This window comes from Dunckerocampus dactyliophorus, chromosome 12, assembly GCF_027744805.1.
Source record: "Dunckerocampus dactyliophorus isolate RoL2022-P2 chromosome 12, RoL_Ddac_1.1, whole genome shotgun sequence".
NCBI lineage: Eukaryota > Metazoa > Chordata > Actinopteri > Syngnathiformes > Syngnathidae > Dunckerocampus > Dunckerocampus dactyliophorus.
In genome coordinates, this window is record NC_072830.1 from 3,219,475 (window position 1) to 3,237,268 (window position 17,794).

Genomic DNA, 17,794 nt, shown 5'->3' on the forward strand with positions numbered 1-17,794 from the left:
GTTGAATTTTGAAAAATGAATGAGGGAAAATTGAATGAGTTCAGGTTAAGAATGAGGGTTTTAATGTTTTCACGTAACAGTGAGTGGTTAACTTATTTTTACACTTGTATGACAGTTTAAATGCCAAAGATGCATCACCGTGCGGCTCACTTAGTGCTAATCTTTGATACCAATCAGGACTCCGAAGGCTTTATCCCTTATCTTCCCTTTGTCTCCGATTATTCTCAGCCAATTTTTCCATCCGGCATCAAGCTGACCAGGGGGCACGTTAATTCACACTCAGAGCAAAATCAATTTCATTACTGCAACGCTGAGCCTTGACTGAGGCTTTAATTGCGGCAGAAGTCCAAAGAGAGATCCACTTGTTTGTCCTACGCCACTCATTTAAGTCTACTGAGGAAGTGAAAATCCTGCTGTTCCAACCCCTTGCTCTTGTTTCTACTACATACTGTATGCCGTACATACCATTTAGACAAAAAGTATCGGAGCACTGCACCAGAAAGTGAAAGGGGAAAAAAGCTGGACTTGGTGCTCCTTTTATAGCAACTGATTTAAGTTTCAAGGGGAACTAAAGAGCCAAGTCCAGCTTCTGATTAATTGATTAAGCACGTGTGAATGCTTTTGTCCGGTGGCATCATTAGGCCTATTTGTGGGTTTGAAGCCTTCCTAAAATATTCTTTAGCCCCCCTCTAAATAATTTGATTTTTTTTTTTTTTTTTTTACAAAAAAGTGCCAACAAATTCAATATAAAGTGGCCAGAATATAACGTAAGAACAACAATGGATATAATAAAGTTTTTCAATAAAGCATTCAACACTTATTTGCTGTCTAAACTTACAAATGCAGTCATGTTATTAAAAAATGGTGTACCCTCGTTTATTGCTGTTCACTGGCTCCAGACGCAACCGTGATAAGTACGTTTCCACAAAGTAGGATTCCTTATTCATAAAATTGGATATTTTCATAGTTAGAGCATAGAAAAGCTGTTTACGACCTTGTAAATAAGTTTTTTAATATTATTAGAGTCCTCTAGACATGAACTAACATCCCTATAGTCACCTTTGCACTTGTACTGGCCAATATAGTAGACATAACGCAAAATAAGCCAATTAAGACATAAATTAGACAAAGGCTCGTCTGTAAATGTCGTCTTCCGATGCTGGGGGAGCTGACTGGGTGGGTGGACAGGAAGTGATGTCAGGGGTTCAGACTTGAGTTTTAGCTCGGTGTGGGTTACGGCTGTGTTACGGTCAGTGTTAGGGATTATTGTGCTTGTTGTCAGATGATTCAAACCTGCAATAAAATCCTGTTGTTCCAGCGATAAAGTCTGGTGCTTGTGTCGCACTGAACATTACAGTAACATTACTGACACCTAGTGACCATTGTAGAATACTACATATCATCACAAAGTCTTTGAACGTGTCTTTTGAATGCCTCATATTTGTATTTTAGTTTATTTAGCCAATTTTATGCTTGAACATACTTCATATAGGCAAAAATGCATAAAATCTGATTAAGTAAGCATATTTTTCACTAATAATAGGCTGTAAACAACCACAAAACAGCATGATTTATTTATTAAAATATTTTTGACAGTGAGGGACTATTGTACTTGGCATACTTTGCGACAAGACCCCCCCCCCCCCCTTTTTTAATATATACATAGTTTCCATTCACTACATGTGGACTCTACTGTGTAAGTCTTTGTTGATGGACACAATAAAAAAAAACAAACTGGCTAAAATAACAATAATAAATACCGGAAACTCTTTGAGGACCAGGCAGCTCTTTATTTGACAGGAGCAAATCATGAGCTACGAATAAACTCACGACGAGCTTGTCAACCCATTGGAAATATAACCGAATATAACATTTTACGCTAAACTCATCACACAGCAACTTAACACTCAAAAAAGGTATACCTAAGAAAAAAGAACTATTAACATTTTCCCATAATGCATTGCATCCAAGCAAAGCATTTATTGGAAGACAAGCAGCACAGAAAAGTGATGGATGGTGCTGCAATGCTGCCTCTGTCCACCAGAGGGAGCCATAGGGGCCCAGAGGGAGGCTGACATTATTGCAGCGTCCCCAGGCACAAATTGATGCTTTCCTTGGATGCAATGCATTATGGGAAAATGTTAAAATAGTTTTTTTAATTTAAACTTGTATTGGTATTTATATTGGATATTTCCTAGCTACCTTTTGAGTGTTAAGTTGCTGTGTGATGAGTTTAGTGTTCTTTGTACTGTTATATTGAGTAATGACCCCCTGTGGTTAGCAATGGGTTGACAAGGTCGTTGTGAGTTTACTGATAGTTCGTGATTGGCTCCTGCCAAAGCTACTGTTTCATCACTGACTCGTGAGCGACAGTAAAGTAAAGGAGATGTCACGAGATTAGAACTTAGCCATAAATTTGTTGGACCACTGTGTAAACCGCTAGGTGCAAAGTTTAAGAAAAAAGTAGTTTATAAACTGGAAATTACGGTCATTTCTTAGTGCTCATGCGCTATTTCGCTCACATCCTATACATCCTTGTCCTTAAAATCGAGTGACGCCTCCACTTTTTATCTCAGAGGATGGTTGCCGCACTCAACCAGAACATTCTATAAATATTAGCTAACCGCTTTCTGGCTGCCTCCAGCCACCACACACATGACGGTATACTCAGCGTCTTCCAGAGAAACCGCCTCTTTCCCTTCACTAATTACAGACCTCCACACTTCAGAGAAGAGCTCCCATTACAAGGGTATTAAAAACCCAAATTCCTGTTGTGAAATTTGAAACAAAACTGAAGATAATCTTTCGTTTTCGTATTGCTTTCCAAGGAAGTTCTTTGAAATGATTCAACTGTAGAAACAACCAAATGGAAGAAGGTGGTGGGAGATACTCACTTGGAGCAGACTTTTGGTTGCTCCCAGAAGCGTGACTCTTTCGCTTTGAACCAGGGAAAGATACGGTCCATTTGCTGAAACAGAACATTCAACATTGATGATGCTCGATGATGAGTATTTGGCGTCAAAGGACATGAAAAAAGAAATGTCCCGTTTTAGTTATGATCAAACTGACTGTACTGCTGACTTTTGCAGTAAAAAATAGCAGACACTTACGCGGATGAAATACGACTTGACCATGCTGTTAGCCCTTCTGCTCTCGGGCTGACCGCCATCATTGTTAATGGCTGCCTGAATGATTCGCGCAATGTCGTCGCTGAACTCCACCTGGGAAAAAATAAAAGTTGTTCATTTTCTACTGCTTATCCTGGTCAAACCAAACCATCAACCGCACCTTTGGACAATTTAGAGGCTCCATTCCTAACATGCATGCTTTGGGACTGTGGGAGGAAGCTGGAGTACCTGGAGTAAAAATCCACATAAGCAAAAGGATGCTTACCACAGACTTGTAGCAGCCCTGATCCATCTTTTTCTCCACAGACTCCAGATCGGCTGGGGAGTCACTGGGAGCCGAAGGCGTGACTTCAGTCAGAACAGGAGGGTCTGGGCCCTCGGGCGAGCGACGAGATGGAAGACTCTCTTCGGTCTCTGGGTTTAGATCCGGAGGTTTCACTGCCTACCCCAAAGAGTGAGAGTTCAAACTTGAGAGTGGCGCTAATCTTTTGTTTGAGGATTTTGAGCAGTCAAGACATCAGATTGCACTCATCACAGTTTAGTACTTCATTTAGGAGAGAAGCATGCTTCTAAAGCGGCACAAAAAACTCCAGAGATCAAATTATAGTCATATTAACTCCAGATATGTGCTTTGTCTTTGTATTGTGATGGCAACCATAGAACTTATTGTAATATAGAAGAGCAGCCTGCACAATTCCATCCATCCATCCATCCATTTTCTTCCGCCTATCCCTAGGGCCAAGTCAATTAGAAGTCAGACGGATGTCGCTGCTCTACTGAGCGCCCTTCTAGCTCTCTGAGTGTTTATCAATAAAACAGCATCATCATAGGTAAAGAACTAACCTGTCTGTAGCGTAGGAGGTGCGCCGAGGTGCGAGAGTTGAGCAGCGCCGTGAGGACGTGGCGAATGCAGCCCTTGAGCTCCCCATCCAGCGCCGTCCGCCACTCAGCCGGCTGGCGTTCCGTACATTTGATACACGTGTAGGCAACGCTCTCCGACAGCTTCGACAGCAGCTCGTACATTTCATCTGTGAGGAAAGCAGCGGATGACGGCTCAATATCATGCCCGTTATTGGCCTTATCATCTTTCAGCAGCTCGTCAATATGACGACCTTTGCGGGACAGCCTGTCGGCACGCGTCAGGGAGTGACAGCGCAAAGGAGGTGTGACAAGCTCTGCTGAATACTCAAGTAGGACGTCTGCTTGTGAATATACACCATCTTCCACACGTACGCACCTGTCAGGCTTTCACATTTGGCATGAACCCAGCGGTTGCAGCGTCCACACTGCATTGTCTTGCTCTCGTAGTCCTCGTCGTCATAGCCCTTATTGCAAAGCGGGCAGGGGTTCCCTGTGAGAGAAGGGACAATTATTGCAATATATTGTCCAACTTCTTGTTTTTTTACCATCATGTCCGGTGTATAAGCCGATACATTTTTCTCACGCTTTGAATTATGTAAGAAGAATACAAATGTTTTTTGTTAGAGTTATGTGTGGCAGTCAGACGGCTAAGCTAAAACCCTAAAAACAATTGAATTCAGTGGACGAGAGCATGCGTTCTCAGCGGTGGAAGTTCGGCAAAGTCTCTTCAAAGAAGGCGTCTCATCCTCTGGAAGTTTCATGAGTTGTCTTAAAAAAGTAAGTCATGTATGTTTGTCTAAATGAAGGTGATTTTATGCTTCCTTTTTTCATATCAAATAGCCAGTAGCAGGGGTGCAGCCAGACAAATAATTCCCAGCCACACATTAATTAATTTTATTATTAACTACCTATTTTTGGTGGTCAAGGGACCTTGGAATTGTCCTGATATTTCCTTTATGCTCATACTCATCATAAATAAATTGAAAAATGTATAATCAATGTGATCGGTATCGGCCGATTTCCTGGATGATCTGAATCGGCAGCATAAAACCTGGATTGTAGCATCCCTAGTTTTCAACATAAATTTTGCCTGTTTCCGTACGATGTCTCAGTTATTGCATAATATTGCTCGTACCAGCTGGTACGTTTGCCCTGTATCGTCACACAAAGCACCCTTAATCTTACTGACTCACTGTCTGTGCCACGCTTAAATAACCCACCACGGGGCCAAAGAAAGTTGCCAGAGCCAGCAATTTGATAAAGAAGGCAAGAAACACTGTTGATTTTAAGAAAGAATAGTGCCAAGATGACACCCTGCCCTCCTCGCCGTATTCAAAAGCATCTTCAATAAAGGTCAAATGATGTTAAATGTTCATTTCACTCATTTCATTCATCATGTGTATGTATTTAAAACTCTAATTATTTTTTGTGTTATTATTTTTGGGTGTCTGGGACAGATTAATGGGATTTCTATTATTTCTTATGGGAGGATTTGCCTCGGCTTTTGTACGTTTCGGTTTTCGTCTGACCTTTTGGAGAAAATTTTTAACAAAAACCGAGGTACCACCGGAGGAGACGTTTCTCTTTCGCTCTGCCTCATGTAACTATTGTGCGCTCGAGGACCGCCGAACAGAGTGCAACATAGCAACGCTTGGCGATAAAACATGAGTGAAGCATGAAGACATAAGAACCATGTGGGCTGGAACACGTATGATGGACAGGGGCCGGCTCTTGTCTGTTAGAGTGAGTGATTTTTTGACTGTCCCGTGAAAGTTTCTCACACTTTGCAAATGTGTCAAACAGCGGTGGATGTTTCAGGAAGTGGTGGTGGTTGGTTGTATGTGCACTAGCACACGCTGCTGTGATCACGTGGGTTCTGCATGCTCAAAAGAAGCACAGCTGCCGTCTGGAGTGGGCTGCTTGTATCGGCGTGCCAATATCAGAGATTTTAGATGCAGGCTGATATCATTTGACACGGTTTTCTTTGTCTGATATCAGACCGATTTCTAATGTCAATATCGGATTTTTTGCAATTTTGCTTTTTTTTTGTGTCGTCCTTGTGGTGTATTAGAGCAATCAATGGGTGCTCTGTTGTATGTGTCGGTTACTATATTTCCTACTGCTACCAGTAGAGGGTGTTGTATACTCATGTGAGAGCTCCACCTAGGAACTAGACCTACCTAGACAATAGCCTGCTAAATATAGAGCAACAACAGTCCTTATTGGCTAAGGTAGAACCCGCCCATTGTGTTCTGCGTCCTGATTGGCTGTAGACTATTCAACCAATCAACCTCCTTTGTGCCGTTTCCTGTTGTGGTCAATAGTCGCTAGCAAACTGGCTAACTGTGTGAGCTGCTTGCCAACTGCCAGTACACAATAGAAGAAGTAGAAGCTAACAGGCTAAATTAATCTTCGGTTCAAAGAGTAGGACCAGGAGGAGGACAATACGAAGGCAGGAGCAATATGTTTTAAGGAGGATACAAAAACACCACAGCCGAACGGCACCAGGACGAGGCACGGTGAGAGGAGTGAAATATGTGTGACTTAATCACGTCTTGTGTCCAACCTAGTAGGTTAATCATTCAAATTCAAAGGGAATGTGAACTTTGAGTGTGTTTAATCAAAAAGGAAATGTGAGAAAATGTTAATGCCTGTCTGAGAAAAGTGTATGAAGTGTATGGTGAGGGCTTTTACAGCCGTAAAACATATAGAATCATCAAATAAAGTTGGGTACTTTACTTATTGTGGGCTATTTTGGGAACCTATACCCCACGATAAACGAGGGAACACTGTAATTAAAATTCAAAAATGTGATCGCTTTCTTTGCTCGCCATTCACCTTTCGCAAGCAGTTTGGCACAGTCGTGACACATGGAGAAGTCATGTGACCACTGGGCATCCCAGGACTTCCCAGGTTTGGTGGCTCCGCAACGCTGACAGCGCACACACTTGGTGCATATCTGGAAAAACAGACAACAAACAAATTGAGAAAACACGTGCAGGCGTTCAAGTGGCACTGTGACAAGAGAGGTGTGTTTTTGTAATTGAGAGTCTGAGAGTCAACAAAGGTCTGCGGCAGGGGTCGGCACCCTGCAGCATCCTTGTTGTGGCTCCCTCCGCTGAGCCCCGTGATTTTTTTTATTTATTTTTTTTTAAACACCTAAGTAGTGGAAATGTGCATTTTTTAAAATTAAATGCAGTCTGTGAATGCATCTAGACTGCGTTCTGACTGCTGATTGGATGAGCAAGGGAGGGGGCGGTAGGCTAGTGTATGCAGGGGGGTAAGTCACTGTTGATATAGTCCACTGCTGATGGGGATGTCATACAACTTTGTGTCACAAAATCCCAACTACCCCTTAAAGTGTTTATCTTATTTCAGAGTAGGCCTACACATGTAAATCAATAACGTCATCAGCTTTTTGTACATTACAGGGTGTCGTACATTATAGCAATCTAATTTATCTTATTTATTATGTATTGTGTAAAACTAAGACATGAAAAACATCACATTAAAAGCACAAAATGAATGCCGACGTACCATCCACCAGTTCAAGCCTGGAGTTTTTCCAAAGAGATTATTACATTGCTGTTTGGCGTGTGTGGTAAAAGGCAGTGTGCTAGCATGAATTAACTTGACACAAATGTGCAAATAAACTTGCAAATAAATAAAATAAATGGAGGCACACTTCTGTTTGTCTCAACATTTTAAAAAGATTAACATTTTACCAAGTTTATAAGCAGTGTAATGTTTTGCGGCTCCCGAGAATTTTTTAAAAATTTTTTACTTTAAGAGGAGGCAAAATGGTTCTTTTGCTGGTAAAGGTTGCCGACCCCTGGGCTCGGGAGAAGAAGGTGTGAGCTGAGATTTGATGCTGGAGTAACTGTGAGATGGTGTGTGTCCTACCCAGACCCTCTTTTTGGTGGGTCTTGTGGGGTGGTTGGGACCCAGGCACTCCGGGTGATAGCTGTTACGGCACTTATCACACTCCAGCAGCTGCTGCTACAGAAAGCATTAAATATCAAACATGGCATCAGTATACACACATGACTCATCAACTCATCCATAATTGGTGGGTATAATTCCTGTCTGTTGCCTGCGTTTGGATTGTGTTGAATCTGCATTACACTGAGAGCTGTTTCTAATAATGACAGTCACAATACGAGACACAACACTGCCCTGGCAAAGCGCTTCAAGAGACGTACTGTCTAGCAACCAAACACACGTGTTCAGAAGTGTATTAGGCAAGGTTTATATGACCATTTTTGGAGGAGGATGATTTATCTGCAGCGGTTTGACACGCCAGTGGCCTCGCCTGGAGCTTTCAAGCCACACACTTGCACAGAGTTGCCAGGGATGCACTCCGCGCCAGAAATGGAAGCCAATAAAAATAATAAATGACTTGATGTCCTTTAGACAGAGACAACAATTAGCCAAGAAGACCTCCAATGAGCAGCTCAATCATATTTGTGTCGCTTATGTACTAACTACATCAAAAGCGTGTAGACGTACATAATGTATAATTGTAATGACAAGCATGTGAGGCTGACACCATGTGCAGCAAAGACAGGATTTGAGTTAAATAATAAAAAGCCTTGGCATTAATTCATAAAGCTGATTAATGGCCGTCTGCCTCCAACGCCAGGAAGCATCTCCCTTGGGAAGATTCCACAGCCTTTTTACACGCTGTCATCCTAAACGGAGCTTCTTTTGTGCCCGGCCAAAAAAAAACGAACTGAACTGTGCAGAACAGCTTACTTTAGTTTTCTGATGTTGGCACCCGCAGGCCTGGCAGAAGCGACATCGGCGGCAACACCAGTTCTCAAACTGCTCCTGGAGAGGACGCTCCGACTCCCCCAGGCAAAAGAGATGGAACGGTTCACAGCACACCTGGCAGAAAACAAACTAGAGAGACAGAAAGGAAACAACATTTAGTTTTAATGCACCAGCACTGTAATTGTAGATTCCCACCTACTAACATGCATGGTAAATGGGAGCTTTTATGACACCATACTGGTGAGAAAGGCTATTTGCAGCAGTGCTTAATAGAGCTTGTTGTTTTATCTCGGAGGCAAGTGTAAGTGAGAGTTCATTTATTGTGTTTTTATACCTCCACGTTTCCGCTGCTTGCACATAAGAAGCAGAGCAGTCTGGGTGTGACAGGCACAGAAGTGAGCAGGCTGAGGCCGCCGGCCGCCCACACCTTCTCCACATCATGGTCCCTCTTGAAATCCACTCTGATTCGATGCACTCCGTCGCAGGGCGCCGTTGACTTCTCCTGGCCCCTTGTCGAGGGAGTGCCCTGCCAGTTTAAAGTACAGCTGCCGGGGGGTTTTGTGGTCAGCGTCTTTTTTAGGTTTGCATGTAAGAGAAGACATAAAGAGAGTGAATGTTGGACACTGTGTGCAGTCAGCTTCGTATGTACTGAAGAAATAGAAACACAACAGTTGAATAATAACACATTTCCACGAGTAGACTAGCAGTAACTCAGAAGAGTCAAAACATGGATGCAAACCAAGAGTTTTACTTGCCAACGGGCGCATTCATTTTCATTCTGCAACCGAATGAAGTCATCTCCAAATTGCCGTGAGCAAGAACGCAGGTTAAAGTCATTCTGCAGCGGCTTCATCCGCTTTCAATACACACTATGTTACATTGCTTTTAGTACATACATTAAAAAAAACAATAAATCATGAGCTTCAGCGACATTAAAATGGAGAATGAAATCACTTTTCCTACCTTTTCTTTTGGTTTCTGCTTAGGAGATGGAAGGAGAGAGCGAGATGTTGGCTTCTTCAATTGCTTTGGGTCAACTATAAAAATGACAAACCATAAAAAAAAATATGTGTCGTTAAAAAAAAAAACAACGAAAAAACAAACAAGACAGTCATTTCCATCCATGGCTCTTCTTGCTATATACGAAAACAACACTACTGTCCTTAGCAGGCTGCAACATGGCAACTTTTGAGCACACACGACCATCACTAAATGAAACACTCTTGCTAGCGTTAGCTTAGCCCAGGGCGTCCAAAGGTACAACCCGGGGGCCGTTTGCAGCCCGCGACTCATTTATTACTGGCCCATCCCACATTGTAGAAAAAAATTAGACACTAAAAAAAAGAAAACAAAGCAGAAATGTTGATATTAATAATTAATAACACAAAGCTTTGGCTTTAAATATATGCAAATATTTTTTTTGGGCTTTTTATTTTTTTTAAATGGCAGTATGTAAAAATAGCAGTGTTCCCCCGCATCCTTTGATTTTCCTGTATGCGGCCCTCCCTGAAAAAGGTTTTGTTATCCTTGGCTTAGCCTGTTGCATTGCCAATCCATCCGTCTCCACTTCTCTGCAGAGCCCCCTTCTCTGGCTGCATTGAAGAAAATTAATCAAATGTACAGTCGTCCCTCGTTTATCACGGTTAACTGGTTCCAGACTCGGCTGCGATAAGTGAATTTCCGCAGGAAGTAGGATTCAATATTAACAAATGGAATATTTTCGTGGTTAGAGCATAGAAAACCTGTTTACAATCTTTACTGTTATTAGAGCCCTGTAGACATGAAGTAACACCCCTATAGTCACCGTTGCACTCCTATTGCTCTTTGCGCAACTCTTATACGCTGCAGGGCTTTAAGCGCAGCATGCACCAAGCTACCTAGTTAGCCTCCAGTGTATTTATTGTAAACTTAAAAGGGTTTCAAACAGAGTGGAGAAGGACAAAGTAAAAAGCCAAATGAGGAATTTCAGCCTAATTCCCCCTTTCCACTGCACCGATACTACTCAAAACTGCTGCACATGCTAAAAATATTGCCTTAACTCAGGACACTGCAGTACTCCTTAGTCTCCACTTTGCTGCAGCGCTCCCTTTTCTTGCTGCCCTCAATCTCCCCTCAAATAACGTGAATAAAATACAGAGAAGTACATACAGGAGGATACTAAGCAGAGAAAAAGGCGTCACCAATCCCTCACCTGTGTCTGATGATGACGTCAAGCTGTGCTGTTGGGGTGATGGCTGCTGGGTCTTCTTCTTGGGCTCGCTCAGGGGAATCTTGGGTGAGGCGTCCTTCCTCGAGGGCGGCTGGCTGCTCGGCGGACCCTGCTGTGACGATTGAGGATCTGACGGCGCAGACGGTGAAGGTGCGGGGGAATTCTGCGCTGAGGACGAAGTGGAGGAAGATGAGGAGGACGAGGACGACGACGAGCTGGACGAGGAGGGCGACGAGGAAGAAGAGGAGGAGGTGGAGGAGGAGGCCGGCTGATGGGCTTTGTGCCCCTTCTTGCTAGCGGCACTGCTCGAGACAGAGAGCGGTTTTGGGTCTGGAGACTGGTCAGGGGCTGTGAACGTGCTGGTGGTTTGTGGGGACTGATGCGGGGAAGGCGACGATGATGGAGCTGGTGAGCATGGCTGTGGTGATGACTGCTGTTTGGACTTCTCCTCTCCCGGCCTTGGAGGAGGAGTTTCACTCTTTTTGTGGGGAGGTTCCTCCTTTGGTGGTGCAAGAGCGGGCTTGAGGCCTGCAGGCTCAGAGTTCTGTCCTTTAACTGGATTAAGACCCTCCTTCTTCTCAGCCAACCTGTTCTTCTTCTTGTCCTTCTTGCCTTTGCCTTGCTTCTGAAGAAACATCTTTGAGGGCATCCACTGCAAGTTCTGACACTTCCTCATCCTGTGGACAATGGAGGCAGAACATGAATGTTTTCATCGTGGGACTCAGGTCTCCCAGGTCATTAAAAAACTGATCTACTGAGACATACTTGCAGCACTGCTTTTTGATGTTCCGTCCACCAAATTTGGGCTTATCGAGACAGTTGGTACAGACTCCGCAATCTTCAGGAACCTGGCAGCCTGAACACTGACCACAACGGCGCGATCGACGACCCTTTTTGGGAGGAGCTTCTTGGATAGCCTTTTGCCGTGTCTCCCGCGGCTTTATGGGCGGGGACTGAGGCTCGGCCTCCTCTGAGCCTGCCACCGAGGACTTGTCTGCAGAGATGAGATGAGAGAGATATCAGAAATGGAGCAGCCAAAACATCTACAGTTATTTGGACAACAAGGTGCCGGTGTGATTGAGCAGGATCGTCTCTGCCTTCCCCTCATTGAGCCAACCAGACCTTGACGTCGCTTAAGCACTCGAGAAGCGGTCTCAGGGGGGCATGCTCATTTTTTGTAAGTGCTAAGTAAATTTGGCAGTAGTCTGCATCAAAGTGACAGGAGATGCCATGTTTTGTGAATATTAGGTACAGAACAAATAGGATGGGCCCAAGAATTGATCCCTGGGGGACTCCACAGTCAAAGGGGGCGGTGGACGAGGTGGAGTCCCCAGGTCCCTGACAGGTAAGACCTAAACCACTCAAGGACAGTCTCCCTGACAGCCACACAGTTTTCCAAGCGAGGGTTGGATTGGATAATATTAGAAGAAAAAATAAAAATAAAGTTGGAAAAAAATTAAGGAAAAACGTTGTAATATGAGAAACAAAACAAAAGAATAAATTTGCAGTTTTTGGAAAGTTTGTTTGGTACTGTATAAAGTTATAATACTATAATAGTCCGAATGTTGGGAGAATAAAGTCACAATATCGCCCGAAACGAACGTTGAAATATTTGTAAAATAAAGAAAAAAACAGCAAAAAAAAGCAATGCAAGGAGAAAAAGTTCATACTAATAATACGCTTTGTAACTGATAAAACAAAGCTGAGATGCTGTTTTTTTTTCCTTTAAAAATAAAACCATCTTTGTATCTCTCCATGGGTTGGCTTAAAAAAATGGAAAAATGGCCCCCACATCCTTTGATTTTTCAGTATGCGGCCCTCGGTGGAAACAGTTTGGACACCCCTGCATTAGACAAATGATCAATGGATCATGGACAATTAGTTGCAACAGTGTTTCTTTCAACGTCGTTAAAATTTTACACACGTGCTTGTCAGTTGCCTAAAGGTGTGTACCAGATTTTGTGGTGATTCGATGAAACACCCTCACGTTAACTTCAAAGTCAATCCAACTCACAGGGGGGTCAAACTTTGGCGTTCAATAACAGCGCCATCATCAGGTGTATTTGTCAGAAAAATAATAATACATTCAAGCCTTTATTTTCGTACGCCACAGTTTTCATATGATTCAGTTTCTGTCAAAAATGTTGCCACAGTTTTCACAATATCTCACTTAACAATGTCTATTTGCCCTTTACGGCATCGTTCCGCAAAATCGAGTGCCAGAACAAAGCGTCCTGACACATGCTGCTGACACACAGTTCTTTGAGTGTGACTGCTAAATAACCCGCCATGGGGCCAAAGAACGTTTGAGTGCCAGCAGTTTAATAAAGAAGGTGATAAACACAATTGAACTGAATTCAATCTTGCCAGGAGGTGTGGAAAGTCTCAATAAGTTCCATTCATTTGTCATTTAAAATGATTTTGCATTGTTTTCTGCATGTAAAACCATAATTATTCTCTATAAAATGTGTTTTTGTTCAAATTTTGTGGGTGTCAAACAAATTGGATTTGCATTATTCCCCGTGGGTAAAAATGCCTCCATTTTTGTACGTTTCGGAACTTTGTGAACAAATTAATAACAAAAACTGAGGTTCCACTGTAACGCTTGGTCTTGTTTAATTTTGTTGTTGTTTTTTTTTTTTTGCCGCAGACCAATAAAAAACTTTGGCCCACAAATGCTATTTGGACACCACTGGTTTACACAAACAAATACAAATAGGACACTCCCACAACAAGCGGGTCAAATGTGATGTCCAATTAGCCTCACCGTCATTCCCCATAGAAGACAGAATCTTCTCCCTCTCCTCCCAGGGCAAGGCACTAAGTGTGGGCATGTCGTCAGGGAACACGGCGCGATTGCGGCCGAGCGCCACGGCTGCCCGGCGGCAAACATGCTTGATGCGTGGGCCACGTACTGAGGCCTCTGAGGAGTCGCTCTCTTGACCCTAATCACAAACAAAACAAGTAGAAGAGATATTTAGCTAGCAGAAATACTGCGAGTGAAGGGCAACTGTCTAACATTCAAACAAGGCTTGAATGAGCACAGCGGCCGCCTGTGTCTGACTAATCATTACACTAACTGTAGAAGAACAGAGGAAACTTGTGTTCAAAGGATCGCTTTCAAAATCACGGGCGATGCGGCGTTGTGCATAATGTATGAAGCAACAGAATTCCCCTCAACTAACACTCTGTCTGGGACTTTCCTGATATCAGGTTTCAGTTGAAGTATCTAAAGTATCTAAAAAAAAGTGTTTATGAAACGATGATGATAAGATGGTAAAAAAACTGACCTGGACCTTGGTTTGGTCTGCAGACTTTAGCTTGTTCTTCTTTATTTCAATAAGCTGGGCTTTGGCCTTTCTCAGCAGTCCAACAACGCGCTTGTCGGTCGCAGGTTGCTTCTCTGCTTGTTCCAACACTGATCCCAGCGAGGAGACCGGGAGCTGTTGTTTGCTCGGCTGCCCCACGAGGCTGGCCGCCGTCTGGCTGGAAGCACCATGCTTCTCTTTCTCCTTTTCACCATCCTCCACATCTGCTCCCTTCTCGCTGAACCGCCCTTTCTTGGGCACACGGCTCTTAGCGATGGAATTGGGAATAGCGGCATGGAGACTACGCACCTCAGAGGATGGAGTGTCTGTAACATCAACTGATATTGATTTTTTTCTCCTTGGAGCCTTTTTTGGAGCGAGAGATAAAAGAGCATCTTCCGAGTCCCTCCCGTCTACAAAGAGGCTGGAGGGCGCACTGGGGGAGCCATCTGGAGTAGTGACCTTACTCCTTTTCTCCACATCCTTCCTCGCTTCCTTCTTATTTTCCTTCTCACGGTTTTTCTCAGCATCCTTGTCTTTGTCCTTTGGAGCAGGCTCCTGGGGAGCTGGCATGCTTTTCTCTTTAGTTGCTTTACCAGCTGCTCGCCCTGTGTCATGGGCACTGGAAGAAAAGAGGGGGAAAAGTGGCGAAGAGGAGGATGATGCCGTTGTCAAGGGAGGCAGCGAGTTTCCAGCCGTCCCTCTCCTGCCGTCAGGTATCCCCTGTGACGTCAGACCCTTGGAACCAGAGAATTTGCCAAACGGAGCAGGAGTTAAGGCACTGGTAGCGGAGCCCCCTGGCAAGGAGTTGGGGTTACTACTGGAGACGGAGTCTGACAGAGCAGACATCTCAGAAGAGCCTCTCCCCACAGACCTCCGTCCCCCTATTTGGCTGCTGCGCCTGGTCATCGAGTGGGAAGGAGACCGCGCCTGGCCGCGTAACCCAGAGATGAGTCGCCTCCTGTGCCGAGAGCTTCTGCCGGAGCTTGACGACTTCTGGTGCGGGGAGAGAGAGCCGGGGCTGCTACCGGGCGAAGAGTGCAGTGTAACGGACTCGAATATCCTAGAGTGGGCTTCGCTGGGCGTAAAGCGCGGCGCGCGCAACAGTGGGCTACGTTTCTGTAGCGGGGGATCAAAGCGGGACGAGGAGGGATGCTGGTGGTGGCTGTGAGGGTGAAGAGGAGCAAACAGGCGATTCCCCGTTCCCGAGCTGCCGCCTTGCACGGGGAAGGTACCCGGAGCAGCCCCCCCTGCTGTGCTGACACCTTGAGGCAGCAGGCCTACGTCTTGAGCAGTGAGAGGGGGAGGACGGAAGTTGTCAAAGATGGGTTTTCGAATGAGGCCCTCCTTGGCGTACTTGGCAGAGGAGAAGTACTGGTATTCAGGGTGGGACCGAGACGTCCAGCGGAATGTGGGCTCTCTCAGAATGGAGCGGCTCCGTTTGTCCGACAAGCTGGACAGCACTGACGAGCCAGACATGAACGGAGGGATGGGGTGTGGCAACCAGGGTGATGGAGAGTGGTGCTCACTGATAGCAGCACTCGAGGAGGCTGACTGAGGAGGCTGTGGAGGAGTGAGGAGAGGAGGAGGCGGTGGCGAGGAAGAAGAGGACGCTGTGGATGACGCTTGTTGGGAGTTGAGAAGTGAGGAGGACATGAGCACTCCCGTGGGTGGGCTGATGATTGGCTTTTTGGCCCCGGCGGTGAGTGTCTCCCGCGTAGTCTGGCCCTGACTCCCCCGACTCACCCCCTGTCCCCTCCGACCACGGCGACTCCTCTCAGGTAAAACACGTTCTGGTTCTGAGGGAGGCGAGGGCGGCCGGGAGCTGTGTAGCAGGTTGGCCTCTCTTTCTCCCTGAGAGGATGGAGAGTGCTCCTCGGGCTCCGACAAAGCTTGCGTGGCCTCCGAGGCCTGAGAGTCGCAGGAAGAGTCGTCCAGAGTGGGACTGCTGGATCTGGAAGACTCTGCAGAAGAAAGCTGGGAGGAACGCTGCGACACGGCACTTGAGCCGCAAGACGCCGCACTACTGCTGAATCGCCCGTTGGCCGCGTTGTCGGTATTGCTATTGAGCAGACTGTCAGCTGTTGATGGGGCGGCGGGGGCGGGTGCTGGAGGTGGCGGAGGGGGGAGAGACTCATTGGGAGCAGTAGTACCAGTACTGGTGGTGGTCACTGCCGAGGAGGCCATCGCCAGCGACGGGGAGGAAGAGATGGTGGAGGTGGCATGGGCGGATGTGGATGCAGATGAGGCCGCTTCTAATCGTGCGATCTTCATGTGGGGCGGAGGGGACACAAAGCTGCCCTCGTCTTCAATAAAGCGCTTTGGTGTTTTGATGATGCGAAGGGAGACGGTGCTGACCACGGGCATGATGAACTGCCTGATGTTCTTCAGCTGGGTCTTCCTGATGCCAGTCTCAAAGGTGCCTGCCCCGCTGGCCTCAGCTTCCTTCTCCAGGCGCTTCTGTGCTCCTTTCTTGGCACGCTGCAGCAGCTGCTTAGCGATGGTCGCATCAGTGCGCTTCGACGGTGGAACAATCCTGACAGGCTTCCTGTGACGAGGGCTTTTTCGGAGTGCCACTGTCCGGTCCGGCTTGGATGGAGACGGCAAGGCAGCAGCATTGGAAGAGTCCTGGTTTTCTGCAGCATTGGTGTGACTAAGTGTGGTCTGCTGGGGCGTTTGTGGTTCTGCTCCTCTGTCCCATCCTTTGAAGGCTTTTTGCTTTCCTTCCCCACATTCAACGGAGGAGGACAGCTGAGCCGCCGCTGCCTCGGCTTTGAGGCGTTCTGCTGACGGCGGGCGACCACGCCTGCGCCGAGGCACACCGGGCAACGCCTTGAGTCGCGACTTGAATGATGTCAGCGAAGTTGCTCGCTTCAAGTTGGGAACTTTGGATACACCCCGCCCACCTTTAGGCAGAATGGCATCATGCAGCTGAGCAGAGCCCAGCGGTGATCTCTTTGCCCCTCTTCTGTCTCTGTCCTCCTCTGTGTCCATGGCTGACTCAGACCCAGCCTGCCTGCCGTCCTCTGCTGCCGCATGGCTGCCTGTAGTCCAAGCATTCTTGGAACTTGAGGACGGGGGACGGCCTCTTCGCTTTTCCCCGGAGCCGGGTGGCCTCCCAGGCAGCCTTTTCACCTTCTCAGCTGGCCTTTCAGGACCTTCAGGTTTGGCCTGTGTGGGGGAAGAGAGGGAGGGAGGGGAAAGTCGACCTGCAGCAGCAGCAGCAGTTTTTTGGGCAGTTAGGGCACGCGGTGGTCGCCCTCGTGGCTTCTTCTCCTGTGTGGGTGGGCCAGCTAGGAGAGGGAGAGCATACTTTAAAAGGGTAAAAAGCTTGTCTTTCTCAGCTATTAAAGGTAAACTTGTCCTTCCAACTACAGAATAATCGGAACATACAAGTGCACACACCTCTGCCAAGGTTTCACCTACTAAGTCCATGGGTGACTGCAATCTTATTTTTTAGAATTAATTCTGCAACCAAGGAGCCAAAATGTAATGTAAAATCCTAAATAAGCAAG

The 17,794-nt window shown here is 45.9% G+C and overlaps 1 protein-coding gene across 1 annotated transcript in view; it reads right to left on the bottom strand.

Annotated features, from left to right (window-relative positions):
• kmt2a (lysine (K)-specific methyltransferase 2A) overlaps nucleotides 1–17,794 on the bottom strand; it is a 60,943-nt gene that overhangs the window by 28,469 nt on the left and 14,680 nt on the right. Inside the window, exons 3-16 of the mRNA XM_054793317.1 lie at nucleotides 14,262–17,572; nucleotides 13,739–13,916; nucleotides 11,737–11,965; nucleotides 10,954–11,648; nucleotides 9,726–9,799; nucleotides 9,097–9,333; nucleotides 8,745–8,891; nucleotides 7,893–7,988; nucleotides 6,828–6,948; nucleotides 4,366–4,479; nucleotides 3,972–4,156; nucleotides 3,394–3,570; nucleotides 3,111–3,221; nucleotides 2,895–2,968 (exon numbers count right to left, since the gene is read on the bottom strand). Of these exons, the coding sequence (XP_054649292.1) occupies nucleotides 2,895–2,968; nucleotides 3,111–3,221; nucleotides 3,394–3,570; nucleotides 3,972–4,156; nucleotides 4,366–4,479; nucleotides 6,828–6,948; nucleotides 7,893–7,988; nucleotides 8,745–8,891; nucleotides 9,097–9,333; nucleotides 9,726–9,799; nucleotides 10,954–11,648; nucleotides 11,737–11,965; nucleotides 13,739–13,916; nucleotides 14,262–17,572 (5,749 nt within the window). The remainder of the gene's footprint in view (nucleotides 1–2,894; nucleotides 2,969–3,110; nucleotides 3,222–3,393; nucleotides 3,571–3,971; nucleotides 4,157–4,365; nucleotides 4,480–6,827; nucleotides 6,949–7,892; nucleotides 7,989–8,744; nucleotides 8,892–9,096; nucleotides 9,334–9,725; nucleotides 9,800–10,953; nucleotides 11,649–11,736; nucleotides 11,966–13,738; nucleotides 13,917–14,261; nucleotides 17,573–17,794) is intronic.